The sequence below is a fragment of the Dama dama genome, chromosome 10 (assembly GCF_033118175.1).
Source record: "Dama dama isolate Ldn47 chromosome 10, ASM3311817v1, whole genome shotgun sequence".
NCBI classification, from domain to species: Eukaryota; Metazoa; Chordata; class Mammalia; order Artiodactyla; family Cervidae; genus Dama; species Dama dama.
This window is the reverse complement of record NC_083690.1, coordinates 40,056,018-40,071,780: the sequence shown is the minus strand read 5'-3', so window position 1 is coordinate 40,071,780 and position 15,763 is coordinate 40,056,018. Positions and strand designations below refer to the sequence as shown.

At 54.4% G+C, this 15,763-nt stretch overlaps 1 protein-coding gene across 3 annotated transcripts in view; it reads left to right on the top strand.

Moving 5' to 3' along the window:
• Positions 1 to 15,763, top strand: part of SDK1 (sidekick cell adhesion molecule 1) — a 622,975-nt gene that overhangs the window by 464,543 nt on the left and 142,669 nt on the right. For all 3 annotated transcript variants that reach the window (XM_061153768.1, XM_061153766.1, XM_061153767.1), the window contains exons 15-17: positions 7,837 to 7,984; positions 8,915 to 9,055; positions 13,522 to 13,703. In XM_061153768.1, the coding sequence (XP_061009751.1) occupies positions 7,837 to 7,984; positions 8,915 to 9,055; positions 13,522 to 13,703 (471 nt within the window). The remainder of the gene's footprint in view (positions 1 to 7,836; positions 7,985 to 8,914; positions 9,056 to 13,521; positions 13,704 to 15,763) is intronic.

Below are 15,763 nucleotides of genomic sequence, written 5' to 3'. Positions count from 1 at the left end.
TTAATCATTCTTTATCCAGAATCCTGTAGAAGGATCTCATTTAACCTTCACGGAACCAGCTATTATCTGTGCTTCTCCTTTAACGTCCGGATGAGCTGTGAATAAGCCAGGAGAGGCTGTTCCATGGCCCGGACATGCTCACCTCTGAGTTCTCACGTCCGCCCAGAGCAGACGAGTGGCTCAGAGCGGGGATCAATTCCACAGCCCCCGTCCCAGCGGCTTCACCGTGAGGAGCTTGAGATTATGTGTTGTCTGGGCTTTGAAACTGTCTCTGTTGACACCATGACAATAATCTGAGGGCCCTTTAGCATAAAGAAGCAAATGCTATTCATCCCACCAAAGTAATTTCAATAACTCGTTGAGCTGAGCACTGAAATATAGGTCAGAGTCTCTGAAAAACTTGAAAATAATTACAGCAAGCACTTGAAAAATCATGAGGGTGGTTTAGAAAATAACCGTAAGTATTGACCTGTGCTCATTTCATTTCATTTTTTTCTGCTGCTCTTTTCTTTCCAAATTTTGTAAATAAGTTTATGTTACTTTTTTGAGAGATACATACACAAATATTTATATATGTCTATATACGTTTAAAAAAAAACTTACCTTTAGTATTACTGTGTGGATGTACAGTTCTCAGAGTCAATCCAGGTTTTCTAGCGTATGTGATTTCGGAGATTTTGTTAAGGAAAAAACCATTCAGGGCTTCCCTGGTGGTCCAGTGGTTAAGAATCGACCTTGCAACACAGGGGACGTCGGTTCGATCCCTGGTCCAGGAAGATCGCATATGCTGCCGAACGGCTGAGCCCGTGTGCTGCTTCTCCTGAAGCCCGAGCGCCCCAGAGCCCCCTGCTCTGCAGCAGGAGAGGCCGCCGCAGCGGGAAGCCCACACAGCACCCGGAGCGTAGCCCCCACTCGCCACAACCACAGAAAGCCCACCCAGCAGCAAAGACCCAGCGCAGCCAAAAATAACTGAGCAAAATCACATGTAAGAAATAAAAACACTCAACGGTGAGAGGACCCCCGCGGGGATCTTGGGCAGGGCCGGTGCACATGGGGCCACGGGCCCCCCGGAGGGGGCGCCGGGTGACCGCTCTTCACTGCTGGTGGAGGTCGCAGCCCCTGCTATCAGCGCACCCCCCCAAAGGCACCCGGTCCCCAAACAGGAGAGGCTCCTGTGAGCCCCGACAGGAGGGCCCACTCTGCAGAGCGTGAGCTCCAGGAGACCCTGTGGCCTTCAGTCCAGGCTCCCCACGTCCGGCCAGCGTGTGCCGGGTGGCCACCCACCGCAGCCCCGCCGTCCTCCCTGCAGGACCCCCGGTGTCCACTGCAGGCCCATGTGCCCCCAGTCCACACCGCCCCGTTAACCGGCCGGCCTTTCCCTGGCCCCCGCCTCCTACACATTTTATTTGAGAACATTTAGGTTTACAGAACAATCGTGAGGAGAGAGTTCCCCAGATCCCACGCTCGGTTTCCCCTCTCATCAACTTGCCTTCGTGTGGGAACTTGTCGAAATCAGTGAGCCCATGTTGCTGTACCTTCAGATTGTTACCTAAAGGCCAGGCTTTATTCGGTCTCCTCGGCGTTTTGCACACGTCTGTTTCTGTCCCAGGACCCCACCCGGGCCCACACCCCATTCGGGGGCCTTGGGCGTCTCCGCAGGCTCCTCCTGGCCCGGCAGGTTCTCACACTTACCGTGATGTGGACGATGGTGGCAGTCTGGGGAGGAAGGGGAGTGTCGGAGGTCCTCTCACAGTTAGCCTGGGGTGAAGGGTCTGGGGGGCAGCGCCCTCTCACCGCCCCCCACCAGGCACTGCTCTCAGCGCATCTGCTGCTATTGACGAGGACGGGCCTGTGACCGAGGAGCTGCAAGTGAGCATGCACCCGGGTTGCCTCCTCCGTGGCCCTGTCTTGAGTGTGCACCGTCAGCCTGAGAAACCCAGAGCGCTTGCGTCCCGCGTCCACACGGCCAGCCCCGGCTGGGAGAGGAGAGTCTCCCTGAGTGTGACCTCCCTGGACCCCGAAGGTGACCGTCCAGAGGACAGCTCCCTTTCTGCATCCTCTCTGTGACAGAGCCCTTGGCTTTCCTGCTGCAATACCGAGCAACTGCCAGAAGTCGAAACAATGAAGTTGCACTAATCCGAAAGTGTCCACGACGTGGGAGGATCAGGCCGTCACCCGTGCCTCCGTTTCCCGTGTGTGGATGCAGACGGTGGTGCCTGCTGCGGGCCACCATGGAGCCATCCAGCAGCGCCTGGCACGGCAGGTGCTTCCCCAGAGAAAGGACAGATCCGGGCCCTGGGGTGAGTCAGGCCCTCTGCAAGCTGCTGAGGCTCTGACAGTGACTCAGATGCATCCCAATGGAGTTTATCTCCTGGGTGGCTGTTTAAGTGGGTGCGTGTGAGTGCATGCTCAGTCACTCAGCTGTGTCCGACTCTTTCGTGACCCTGTGGACTTGCCCGCCAGGCTCCTCCGTCCATGGGATTTCCCAGGCAAGAATACTGGAGTAGGTTGGCCATTTCCTCCTCCAGGGGATCTTCCTGACACCGGGATCGACCCAGCGTCTCCTACATTGGCAGGCGGATTCTTTACCACTGAGCCACCTGGGAAGCCCCACTTAGGTGGCTGTCTATTATTATAATTCTTACAATAATACTTCTGTTTCAGGAGACACAGTGTGCAGACACTTGTAGCCAGATCAGCAGTGGAATTACAATTAGAAAAATAATAAATTTGCATCTTAATTTTCCTCTTAGCTCTGTCTGTAACCTGGGGGAAGTTGTTTTAATGAAAGCATGTTCATTCTTATTTGTACAAAAAAATACAAGGGACAGCGTCAGTGAGATCTCATCGTTTCATCGACCAAGTGTACAACTGAAGACAGTGAAATGCTCACTGCTGGCAATGCTGTGACAGAACAGTCACTTTCTACAAGCTTTTCATCAGGATAAACACTAAATACGCACAAAGGTACAGAGTATTCTTGTGTTCAGTTTCAAAAAGCATCAATAGTTTACCGTATTTCTTTCATCAGTACCCCCACTCTTTTTTGCCAGAGTATTTTAAAAGAAGTGCCAGAGACTTTGTCATTTCATCCATAAGTGATGCAGTAAATACTCAAACAGGGACATCAAACAAAATTAACAGAATCCTTAATATCATCTTACACTCAGGCCACATTTAAGCGTCCCTATTTTAAAAAAAGCCTTTTCACAGTTGACTTGCTTGAATCAGGATCCAAACCAGGTCCGTCTGCCGCGTTGGTGGCTTCGCCTCTTTCACCTCTTGATCGACTTTCCCTGCTTCCGGCCACCCGCGCCAGGCCCTGCCTTCCCCCCCACCCCATGCCCTGCTCTCCCTGGCACAGAAGCCAGGGCGCTTCCTGCCCAGTGTCTCCAGGCTCTGGCCGCTTGCTTCCCCCCAGTGCCGTCTTGGTTCCTGCATCTTCGTTATCGCCCAGAGACACTCAGCCCCTGGTTGTGTGTGCCTTCTTGGCGCGCACGTGTGTGTGCGTGCGTGTGCTTCCTGGGTGCTGCTGGCCACCCCGTACCTCATCCCACGGGGAGACAGTGGAGACTGCTCTGCTGTCACTGATACTGGCCCGCCCAGGAGTCCAGGCGGCGACAGCCCGTATGTCTGGGGAGAAGCTACTTAAACTTCTTGGAGCCTTGGTTTCTCGGCCTGTTAAGCGGGGAGAGAGTGCCTCCTCCTCTAGAGGTCTCGTGTGGTCACGGATGTGAAAGCCTCCAGAAGGCAGACGGCCGCACAGACATTAGGTAGTGACAGTGATAACGGTTTTTTTGGCAATTAAGGAAATTTTCTTTGGAAAGTAGTTTCCTTCCTCGAGTACCTTTAATTGAGAAAATGGTGATGCTCTTTTTTTTTAAATAAAAAAAAAGCTTCCAGTACATTTGGGAAGATTGAAAACCATCAACTTTTTAACCAACAGACCGAGTGCAGGGGTGATTACCGCCTCCTGGTTTCTGGGCACTGGAAGCCAGGAAAAAGGCTCAGTGATGCCCATCTGTGGAGCAGAGGTTTGTTTCATAGCCCAGCTGGGGAAGACTGGAATTTCTTACTCTTCTAGATCAGAGGAGCAAGGGGCATCCCCAAAGGGGAGGGAAGAAGCTATTGAGACTTTTATGGGGTGGTTTCCTCTATCCAAAGGTTCTTCTGCATTCCAGCCCTAAGAGAAGCATCTCCTGGTACTCTTCTGTGAGGACTGGGGGAAAGAATCTTTTAAAGGGATTTTGTGTTATTGATTGTCAGGAACAGAGTTGCTACTTACATTTTAACACTTCTCAGCAAGCTAGCAATTCCGAAGCTTGTGAATGAGCAAATCCTCCCCAGAACCACTTTTTTTTTTTTTTTTTTTTTGATACAAATCAGAGTGCCCATGAGATGGATCGGGTTCATTTGTATTAGTTTTCAGTTTAATCTCTCTTCCTGCCAGATCTTTTATCTTGGAGCAGGAGAGGGAAAAAGAACAAATAAAGAATCCTATAGATGCAGCAGGAGGACTGAGCAGAGCCCCAGGGTCCGAAGCAGATTAATAGGCCCTGTTGTCAAATCAGACTCGGCAGCGGCTCCTGCGGCTCGGGTGCACGTCCAGGAGCTGTTTACACCCTGCGTGAACAAATGGCCCCGAGTCAGGGCGCCGTGTGGGGCCAGTCGGGGTCCGGGGGTTGGGGGGAGAGGGGCCTGCGTGGGGCTGGTAGGCAGCGTCTGGGCGCTTCTCGGCCCCTGCCCTGTGCGGTTCATCTTTAGTCCACGGGCTGGACCACTGTCCTTCTAACGCTGCCCCTTTGTGAAGTCGCCGCCGTACCTGGCTGAGCAGGTGAGCTGTTTGCTCCCAGACCCTTCCTTCTCTGTAGCAAGAGAGGGATGAAGAGACAGTTTCTGGCATCATGTCGCTCAAGACCCCATGGGAGCAGACGCACTCTTGGCTTATGGTCAGGGGGGCCTTTACACAGGAGAGCTGACGGAGGAGTCGGGGGAGGGAGCTGAGTGACCAGGGGCCGGCGACAGCGGGGCTGGACTCGCCCGTGGTCACAGGGCCCGGGGAGCCGCAGAGCCTGCGGAGGGGCTGTGCAGAGTTGCCCCGGAGAAGAGAAGGGGACCTTGGTGTGAAGAGTGCAGACAGCGTCTCCAGTGAGGAGGGAAGAGCCCTGCCCTGCCTGACAGGCCCCCAGGGCACAGGCAAGGTGGGGATGGTCGTGAGAGTCTGGGTGAAGACGGGAGCATCCAGCAGGGTCCCCACCGGGGCCAGGCCTGGGCCAGAGGCATCAGCAGGCTGCCCTGGTCTCAGGACTCATGTGGTATCCCCCACTGTGCTATGTGTAAATCAGGTAAAATTTCTCATTGTGATGAGACACACACATGAGACATCCCATCCTAACCATGTCTACGTGTGCACCCAGTTGCGTTAAGTACATTCACAGTGCCGTGCAACCAGTCCGCGGACTCTTTTCGTCCCACAGAACTGAAGCTCTGTCCCATTAAACAGCTCCCGGCTCCCTCCCGGCCCTAGCCCTCTGCATTCTGGCCCTGTGAATCTGATCGCTCCAGGCGTCTCATTTAAGTGGATTTTTTTTTTTTTTTTTTTTTTTATCCTTTTGTGTCTGGCTTATTTCACTAAGCATATAATGTCCTCACGGTTCATCCATGTGGGAGCATAGTTCAGAACTTCCTCCTTCCTCAAGGCTGACTAACATTTCATCACGGATGGACCACATTCTGTTTATACATTCATCTGTTGATGGACACTTGGTTTGCACCACCTTTTAGCTACTGTGAATAATGCTATTAAGAGCATGAGTGTACAAACACCAGTTTGAGACCCTACTTTCAGTTCTTTGGGGTATATATTTTGACATAGGATTGCTGGGTCACATGGTAATCCTACTTTTAACTTTTTGAGGAACTGCCACCCCTAGATGATGAAATGGCAACCCACTCCAGCATTCCTGCTTGGGAAATCCCATGGACGCAGCAGCCCGACGGGCGGACAGTCCATGGGGTCGCAGAGGCAGACACAGTTGAACAACTGAGCACACATAATACGCATTTTCATATAAGAAGGAGGGACACAACTGAAGCACTGTAAGTGGAAGAGCTCAGAGTCAACTTCTGCCTCTGTCTCTTCAACCGGGTGTCAGCCATCTTCAGGATGGAACCTGTATCTCCTTTGAAGCCTGACTCAGCGTGCCTGGTTCCCACCAACCACATCCAGTGACGCTGACACTAGAGGCGCGTCTGTCCCCCTCTATGGTGACAGGGAACTCTTTTCTGTAAGGGAACCTGCCCAGAAAACCAGATCACCACGAGCTGTTTGATGCCCTAGAAGGGCCTCGGGCTTCCAAAGTAAAAGGAGACACTGGTGGGAGTTTTTCTATAGTTAGTTAAAGACGCACACGTTGCATTTTTAAAGAAAGCATAAGAGCGGGGGTCCTTGTCAGCGGTAGATCACCTGTATCACCCAGACGCACAAGCCAGGAAGACCCAAATGCCCAGCTGGTGGCGAGGACTGCCGGCCCAGAAAGCCATTTTGGGAGCAGCTTTATTTGAAATAATTAAGAAGACTCAACCTTCACGGCCCAACTGGCACAGTGCTGCAGAGCGTGCGGCTTCCTCGAGGAGTCCAGACTTAGCATGGTCGGCGCTGCGTGCGGGTCAACAGGAGTCGCCTCTGAGGGCCTCATTTCATTTCGGAACAGCTTGTGGCTACTTCTTCACCCGTAAAGACCCCGAGCGCGTTCCTGATGAGCCCCAGGCGCAGACTCATAAGTCTCCATAGGCAGGCCTCTAGGTCTTCGCGGAAGTGGCTGTGATGTTGTGTGTGCGCCGTGCAGGCCTGTCTGCAGTCCCAGCTGAGCCTTGTCTGACACCAGGCTCACGAGGCACCCCCGTGTGACAGTCTCAGACGTGGGCGAGCGATCGCAGCAGCGTTTCCAAGGAAAAAGAAGGACAATCTGATTCCCGGAAGAGTCACCCATCCCCCCGTCTCATTTCACTGGTAACTTGAAGACACAGTTCAGCCTCAGAGCGATTCCGAGTGGACCCGACAGAGGGCGCTTGTTCATCCTAAGGCTCCGCGAGGTGATCGGGCCAAGAAGCCTGCCTCAACTCGGCGGAGAAATCCCTGGGAGGGGTGGGGGACCGGCAGAGCCTTCCGAAGCCTTGCAGGGGAGAGCTCCCTTGGCCCACAGGGCCACCCTTCCACACCTGCCGAGAAGGCCAGGGGAAAAGATCTCCTAAACTCTCTGTGAGTTTCATTCCGCGTCTCTCCAGCCAGAGCCGCTCAGGGGCGTGGATGGAACGGGCTGCCACGCAGATGGGCGGCAGAATGCATGGCCCATCTGTCTTTCTCATGCTCATTTCCTCTTTTATTAAAATGTTAATGAATATAGTTTTTATTTATCATTTGGTGGCGTGTGCAGCATCCTTTTCTGGGAGACAAATCTGCAATCTGCCACGTGAGCTGACAGAGAGTGTCTTCTCATTATCCAGTGAACACGGGAATGAGGAACAACGCTCTGGTTCCATTTAAACTGCCACGTGCAGGCTGAACAAAAAATATCCCTTTACATGTAGACAACAGCATGGGGTTGGCAGCGGGCGCCCCCGGACTCGGGAGCGGGCGGCCTGAGTCCAGAGCCGGGCTCACTGGTGCTGGCCACGGGACGGGCGCCTCGGGGCGCGCGTCCGCGCAGTGGGGCCGACCCCTCCGTCTGCCTTGGCGAGCGAGTGAGCCGGTTTATGCGGACGCACTTTGCGTTCCCTTGTTATCATTCAGACGGGCGCCTGCAGAGGTTCGAACTTGTTCTGCTCTCCCTTCAGACTCTCCCTGGAAAGTGCATCTGTCAGACGTCGGCCCCGAGATGACGGGCGTCACGGTGCGCGGCCTGACCCCGGCTCGCACCTACCAATTCCGAGTGTGCGCCGTGAACCAGGTGGGCAAGGGCCAGTACAGCGCGGAGACCAGCAGGTGAGCGGCCGCGTCTGCCTCCGCGCGGCCAGGGGAGCCAAGCGCGAGCGTCTCGTGGGGCGGAGGGAGGCCATCAGCGAGGTCACTTCGAGGTCATCGACCTCCGCCCTTAGTGACCTTAGTGGGGGGCGGACACGAGTGGGAAGCCTGTAACCAAGAGGAAGCGCAGGGGTTCGCGGGGCGGGCTGGGGCTCCCTCACTGCAGAGGAAAGTTTCTTAGGCCCCTGGGGCGCTCTGACTGCACAGACAGGAGTCATTCCCGATCGCAGAGCCCCCTGTGTACTGGAGATTAAAGAGCTGGCGGTGTCTCTGGGCCCTCTGTGAGCCTACCGCCTGCGGGGTGGAACTCGTAAGCACCCAGCAGGTCCGCAGGAGGCAGAGGGAGCCCCGCGTTTCCCCGGTGGTGGTCCTGATACTGAGTCCTCCGCACCACCACCCCCCACCCACCCACCCAGGCCGGCAACTGCTCTCAAGCCTGTTCAGATGTGACCTGGGGAAAGGGCTTCATCGCATCTCAGCGCGCCCTCCCCGGCCAGTGGGAGCTCTCAGAGCCTGTGCAGTGGAAGTGTTGAGAGCTGTCAACCACTGTTTTCTAATCGTGGGGGCTTGGTGTGCAAAATATTGCAGGCACCGAAGAAAGCGATTTGGAAGCAGCCCCGGACTCGGGCCCGCGAGCGGGCTCGCTGGGGCTGGTGGTCCTTAAAGGGCGGAGGTACCGTGGGCTGCTCAGACAGAACAAGCTTGCCCCTGTGTCTTCCGGACCCATTATATTGATTTGTCCTTCCTGTCGGATCAGCTGTGTGTTTTGCTTTATTCGTCACTCGATTCGAGCACACAGTTCGGCTCAAGATTCAGCAGGCCTGAGAAGGGGCGCGAGGGCCCCATGCTCCTGGGGCTCATCTCTCCTCCCCTCCCGCCCTCTCTTTTCAGACTGATGCTCCCCGAGGAGCCACCCAGCGCTCCCCCGAAAAACATAGTGGCCAGTGGGCGCACCAATCAGTCCATCATGGTCCAGTGGCAGCCGCCCCCAGAGACGGAGCACAATGGGGTGCTCCGTGGATACATCCTCAGGCAAGTAGCCCGTGCCCGGCCACGTTTAGGCCTCTGCGAACAGTCCAGTGTCTGTCTTGCTGAGGTCGCAAGCTCAGATGTCTGTAGGAGCCCAGCAGTAATCCAGAGACCCAGGCCAGCGGTAGGACTCTCGGGGGTGGTGGGTACTGCGGCCAACAGCGAGAACGAGCGCCTGTGGGCAGCCTCTCGGGGACAGGCTCTGCAGATCCAGCCGTGATGCATACATACCTTCACGGGGTGCAGTTTAGCAGAACAGTGGGGAGTGTTCCAGGCTGGAAGCAAGGCATGCTTATTCCTTGTAAATCCTTTCACTCTTAGGTTTTTACCAGAGGTATGCCTTCTAAAGTATAATGATTTTTAATTAAAAAGAATACAACTGATTTCATTACAAGCCAGTTTTTACCATGCTAGTATGTTGGGCTGCCAGGTTTTCTGGAATTACCAGAAAAAGATAAAAGCCTGGTTTTTTTACGTCCATTCTCACAGTTTTCCAATGTTGGGAATGAAACCATTATGTTCTAAAACACAGGGCAGGCCACACCCTCCCAGCCGCAGACCAGACATGGCCCAGGAGTGGCCAGTTGGCTCTCTCTGCCCCTCTGGGAGGGGTTTGGCTTCTGAGCACCTCGCGTGAACCACGCCACCCCTGGCTGGGTTGGCAGAGGAACCTGCTTTGCCAAAAACTACTGCTAAGTTTAAAATGGCAGCGAAAGCAATCGGTTTAGTAGTTTGTCAACACAAGTAAAAGGAAAAAAGTAAAACATTATTGAAAAGGTAGCTGTGAACTCCCTCCTAATGGACTGTGCAGCCATGGACCCACCCGTCACCAGCCTTCGGGGGCAGGGCTGGTAGGTGTCCACCTCGCAGACGCCCAGCCCGCGCCTGTGCTAAACCTGTGGTCAGGAGACACCAGGTTAACAAAGGTCTCACGTGGAGTGATGTAACTCCATAGCTAAACGTAAAACATTATGAGAGAGTTGCTTCTTTAACTCCATTGTCTGCATACAGAAGTCAGCTCATCCCCAGCATATATTTATGTAATCACCCACTCATCGTTTAATACACATTTATCTATACGCACTTAATGGGTGCCTGTCACAACCAATTCACTGCTCTTCTCCAGTTGTCCTCAAGCATATGAGTTATCCTCTGAACATAAGCCAGATCATTATCTGCCTGAAGAGGTTCAAACGTGGCCGTCCCCCGGCTGCACAAGGGCCGCGGGGCTGAACCCGCACGCAGGGCCCCCTCGGTCTCTGAGCCCCTGGCCTCCCTTCCCTGGTTCACAGAGAACACTGCCGATCGGCCCCCTGTGGGCAGGGGGCGCCTGTGGACCCGTGGGTCGACCTATGGGCCCGTGGGTGCGTCCAGAGCCTGGTCTCTCTCCCCCGGAAAAGCAGCCCAGCGCTTCCTGCTGCTCGAGCCCAGGTTTTCCTCGCTGCTCGCCCAGCTGTCCCCTGGTCCCCTGCTCATCAACTAATGAAGATAATTGGCCTCCCCTCTGGACCGGCCTCCCCGTCCCATGCTTGTCATCCCATCCGCCTCTGTCTTTTTTTGACCACAGGGAGGAAAACTTTCCTGGGGCTCCATCTGCCAAGTAAGGACTTTAAAAGTCAGGCCGCAGAGCCAGGCTCGGGGCGTGGAGTTTCCTAACGCAAGCTCTCTGATGTCGCGAGGCCCGGTCGGCCACTGCACACTTCCCTGTTTTGTGGGATTACGACTCTTAAAAGGATTTTCCATGATGGTGTCAGTGGAGGCAAGCGCTGGAAAAGGGCATCATATTTGCAGGGGCTTCAGTCCAGAGAGCCCTGAGACGCAGGTGTACCACACAGGCCGTGAATATCCCAAGTTTTCAAAAATTAAAGACCCATGCCAAAATGAATTTGCTGGGAAACATTTCCGAATAATCCTCCAGTCTGCAGATCAGCTCTGTTTCCAAGCGTGTACCCTCCGGGGCACAGGACTCCATGTCAGACCAGCAGCACAGTCCACGGAAGAACAAAGTGGAAATAAATCACTGCCGCGGCTCCCGCCGTAAGAAGTAGTTAGAGTGCGTGCACAGTAATAAAATATTCATAATAATGGGCAGGGTGTTTCTTTGAGAGGAACATAGGGGTTATGTCCTTTAAAAACATTCTCCTGTTTATTTCCATGTAAAGAATCTTCTGTTCTCTCTGAGGCGGTCTCCTGGGCAACGTATCCGGCCCTTCAGCGGACGATGTCCTGCGCTTCTGTTATTAATTATGACCTTCCTAGACATTCTGTGAATATTACAAGAGTGCCCTGAGCCGCTGGTCAGAATGGACCACGCTGCCTGCCGGAAGGGAGAGGTGGATTCTCCCTGCCTCGTACAGATAGGTCCGGGAGGAGGGGTGGGCAGGCTCAGTTTCAGGGTTCAGAACTCAGGGTTCTCCGTTAGCACACTTCCTACACAAGCAGTGTTCCCAGCAGAGAAGTGTTTTTGGGGGTGCTTTAATCCGTCACAACTCCCTTGCACCCATCGTTTCATCCTATTCTCAAACCGACCCCACGGGATGCCATCATTACCGCGTCACCTTGGGGAGGAGGAAGCCACGGCTCAGAGAGGTGAAGAGTTGGCCTCAGACCTGCCAGCTCGTGAGTCTTCTTCCCGGCTTGGTCTTCTGGGTGGCCGGCTCTGCTCTCCCTGGGACACATACCAGACAGTGAAGCGGGATCTCCAGCAGCCACGCCCGGCTGTACCCTGCTGGGTACCCGCGGTCCTGGGCCCAGTCACGTGTCAGGCTACTCTGGAGTCTGGTGTGGGTGGGAGCCAACATTTGCCTTTTTTCCAAAATGCCTGTCTGATTGTCCCGGGGCCATTTATTCTCAAAGTCCCCGTTCTGTAGATGGGGAGATAGCTGGTACTCAGATGATACCACACCAAGCCTTCCTTGCCTAGAAGACAGGCCGTCCTGTGACAGACGCGGTTCAGCCCGCCGTGAGCGGTGCTCAGCCCAGGCGGGGGAGTCTAGTGAGGTGCAGCGGGGTCGGCGGGGGGGGGGAGAGGCACAGGTGGGCGTGAGGCCTCTTTCTTGCCCATCGCGGATGCCGCGTGTGTGCCAGCGCCTCCCCCAGGGCCGCTGCGGGCCCGTGTCCTGCGGCTCCTCTCAGGCGCACGGCAGGAAGGCCTTGGGCCTCCGTGCCCTTCATGACCTGCCTGCTCTCGGTTCTCTCTGCCTCCTCCCCAGCAGGACTCACCGCGCACAAGCGGCCTGTAGCAGGAAGGGCTCAAAGACGAGTCTCAGAAAACCCCGGTTTTCATGAAGAACCTTTTATTACCATGTCTGTACATCCTGAGTGCGTTTTCACTCATCACGCTCCTTAGAGAGCTGTTTCCCACTCCAAGCTTGGATTTCAGATTTCCTTCTTTTTTCTGAGGGTGGTAGCCTTGCTGACTTGCTGGTTCGAGTGAGTCTGGCTCAGGCCCTTCCCTGCGTCCAGGCCCTGTGGCCCTGGGGACGGCATGGTGACTGACCAGGACTCTGCAGGGTCGCTCAGCGTCCTGGAGGCGCCTGAAGACCCCAGCCCGCCGTGGGGAGTGGGTGCGTCTCCTGCCCCATCCAGGTCCGTGTCCTCCTGTACCTCTGCCATCCCCACCGAGCATCGGAGACATGTCTCCTTTAGGAAGGAGCCAGCTCTCAGCTAGAAACTCCATGCCCTTGGAAGCTGTATGATGCCGGAGGAAGTTATTCCCACAGGTCTCACCCCTCAGCTTACCCAGAGGAACCATTCACTTCTGCACACATGATCATGGAAGACATCCGTCACTCAAAGTAATGTTACAACAGTCCTTTCACTGTGCAAATAGCAACTTCCCAGCTAATATGTTTTCTGTGTTCAGAGTCGTGTATGTCATTGTTTTAAATAAATGCAACTTTAAATCTCTGCCTTTCGTACACAAAAGAGCCTGCACATTGCCCTCTCACAGGTCCCCTAAAAGCCCCTCTTAGCAGTGGGCCCATGTTTTAGGAGTGTGAGCACCTTTGAAAGCCAGTCATTCTGACTCTGGACTTCATGCACCACCTCAGCAGGGAGCTCAGCCCCCAGACACTGAGGGACCACGCTGCCCACTTCCTTTCCTCCGTCGTTTCAGAGTCACTGGAGGAAGGGGTCGCCAGGACTGATTTATAGCTGCAGCCCACTAGAAATCTCGTCTGAAAGTTGGGGTCCTGAGTTACTGTACTCCCTGGACGACTGACACTTAAAAAGGGCTCATTTTTCCTGAACCCTGACATGGTTGAAGTGTGAGGCCTGTTAGCCCAGAGCTTCTAGTCACTGTGAGATTAGATCAGACCTGCTTAGCGATGGAAGTGGAAGTCATGTCGTCTGGGGCGGACCTCTGGGCTTTATTCTTGTCTGTCTACCCCTGATCTCCTCTAACCACGCGGAGGAGCCTCGGGCAAACCCAACCTGTGGCTCAAGTCATCTCTCTCGGTCTGCCGCAGGTACCGCCTGGCCGGCCTGCCCGGGGAGTACCAGCAGAGGAACATCAGCAGCCCCGAGGTCAGCTACTGCCTGGTGACCGAGCTCATCATCTGGACCCAGTACGAGATACAGGTGGCTGCCTATAACGGAGCCGGCCTGGGCGTCTTCAGCAGAGCCGTGACTGAGTACACCCTGCAAGGAGGTGAGCCCCCCGAGGCGACACGGTCTTCTTCACTGGGGAGCAGGATATGCAAAGTTCTGTTGGAGCAAGTGAGTTGAAATATTTTGAAATATTTCAGCTCACTCAATATTTGAAATATTTATTTCTGTTGAAATCAAAATAGAGTGTTCAGTCCTCTAGGGAGCAATCAGAAGGGGATGAATCACATTTAATTTAATCTCTCCGTCTATTCGTAAACTATAGCAAAACCACAGAAAGGGATTGGGTATATTATTCTGTCTGCTGCTTTCTGGTTCCTAAGGACGGAATGCGTCTCTGCACATCCTTTAACTGGTCCACTTATTCTGAAAATTCCTGTGGAATTGACTTTTTCTAAAAGGAATAATCGTAAATTTGACAGTGAAGGTGGCTGTGGAGTCCTGTGTGAAGCTGTGAACATTTTTCAAAGAGAATGATTATTTAGTATTTTGTTTTTAGTGATGTAATACAATTATTAGTAGTGGGGTTTGCAACTCCATGCTCCCCACCCCCATTTTGGGTTTCCTTTTCCAGTTACACAAGCAAACAATTCACTGGACCCATAAAAACTCCTCCCGACACCCACCCGCCAAAACTGAGCAGGCAGAATGCCATAAAGCCAGCAGGTCTTACATTTATGTGCCAAGACCCAACCCCGTCATCTCCAGTTAATTCCCCTGTTTTCTGGAGGGTCCGGGTCTCGGCCCCAGGAAGGGCTGGACCCTCAGAGACAGTCTCCACGTCTGACTTCACTTTCAGCGCTCTCCGCAGTAACAAGTAGACCCTCTCTGGACACAGTGGCACACCAAAGCAGCCCAGAGCCTGGCCCGGGAAAGCAATTTTCCCACCAAATCTAAAACCATTTTTCGTTGAGCAGTTTTCCCCTTCCCTGACTCACAGGTGTGAGTTTATTTGCTTAGGCGTTTTTATTGTTACCAGGCCTTGACCTTTTTCAAATGATAAGGTTCCTAACTGCCCACGTCTCTCCCCAAGTCATGCCTGAGACCTAATGTTCCTTGATATTACACGCTGTCATTATCATCCTGTATTGATCGGCTGTCTGTTGTCATCCCTGAGCCCATAAATCCTCCTCACGAATTAAGTGCCGTCAGCCCTGCTCTCCCAGTGACGCGCAGAGAGACTTAGCATGCAGGACAGCAGGAAGGGCTTGTGTGTCTGCCTGCACCTCCTGATCACTCACTGGAAAATGAAAATAGCGGAAAACCTGCACTGTTAACGCTTGCTTTAATTAGTCCATTTAATAAAATAACAATAAATCCGGAAACACTTAAAATGACAAATACTGCCGCTGAGAGTCCCCCAGCACTGTTTACAGTGACGGTTTCCTCCAGTTGCCAGCGCGCTCACGTTCTGTGCGGGGCACAGTCTCTCCCTGGCCCAGAAGGGCTGTGGGGTGCTGCGTCCCGCGTCTGTCCCGCCGTCCTGGGGGAAGCTTTAGGGCCGTGAGCGACGTGATCCAAGCGCCGTGTGAGGACGGGTGTCGGCAGGTGTGCAGGGGAGACCAGAGGGGCCCGAGGGTGGGGCGGCCGCTGCAGGCAGCCGGGCACTGGTCCGGCTGAGCTGATGAGCTCCCCCGATCGCCAACGCGGAGAGTAGCCACGGATGTGTGCTGTACAGCTTCACACATGTCCCCTCTGGGCTGCCCCTCCGCCCCGTCCAGCCTGCCACACGAGCTCTCGCTGGGACGTCCTGTCCCATGGGACCAGCCCAGCGCCCCCCCCCCCCCCCCCCCTCAGCTCACTGGCAGTTTCTGGGATGAAACAGGGCATGTTTTGCTCACGTTGGGCAGTTCTGAGGTCGCTGGGCTAACGCAGGCAGAGCAGCCCTAACGTCGGGTCCTCTGAGTCAGCAGCGCTGTTTTCTGGGTGCCCTTGGCCCCTCTGAGGTCAGTGGGGTCCCACAGGGGATTCATCCGGCCTAACTGCTGGCGGCGTGGCTGCCCGTCCAGCATGAGGGGCTCGTGGATCTGGACGCAGCTGGAGGCAGGCGCTGACTCCACGTGGAGCCGTCTCTGGATGCCTTGGCTCGGGTGAGGTTGGGGG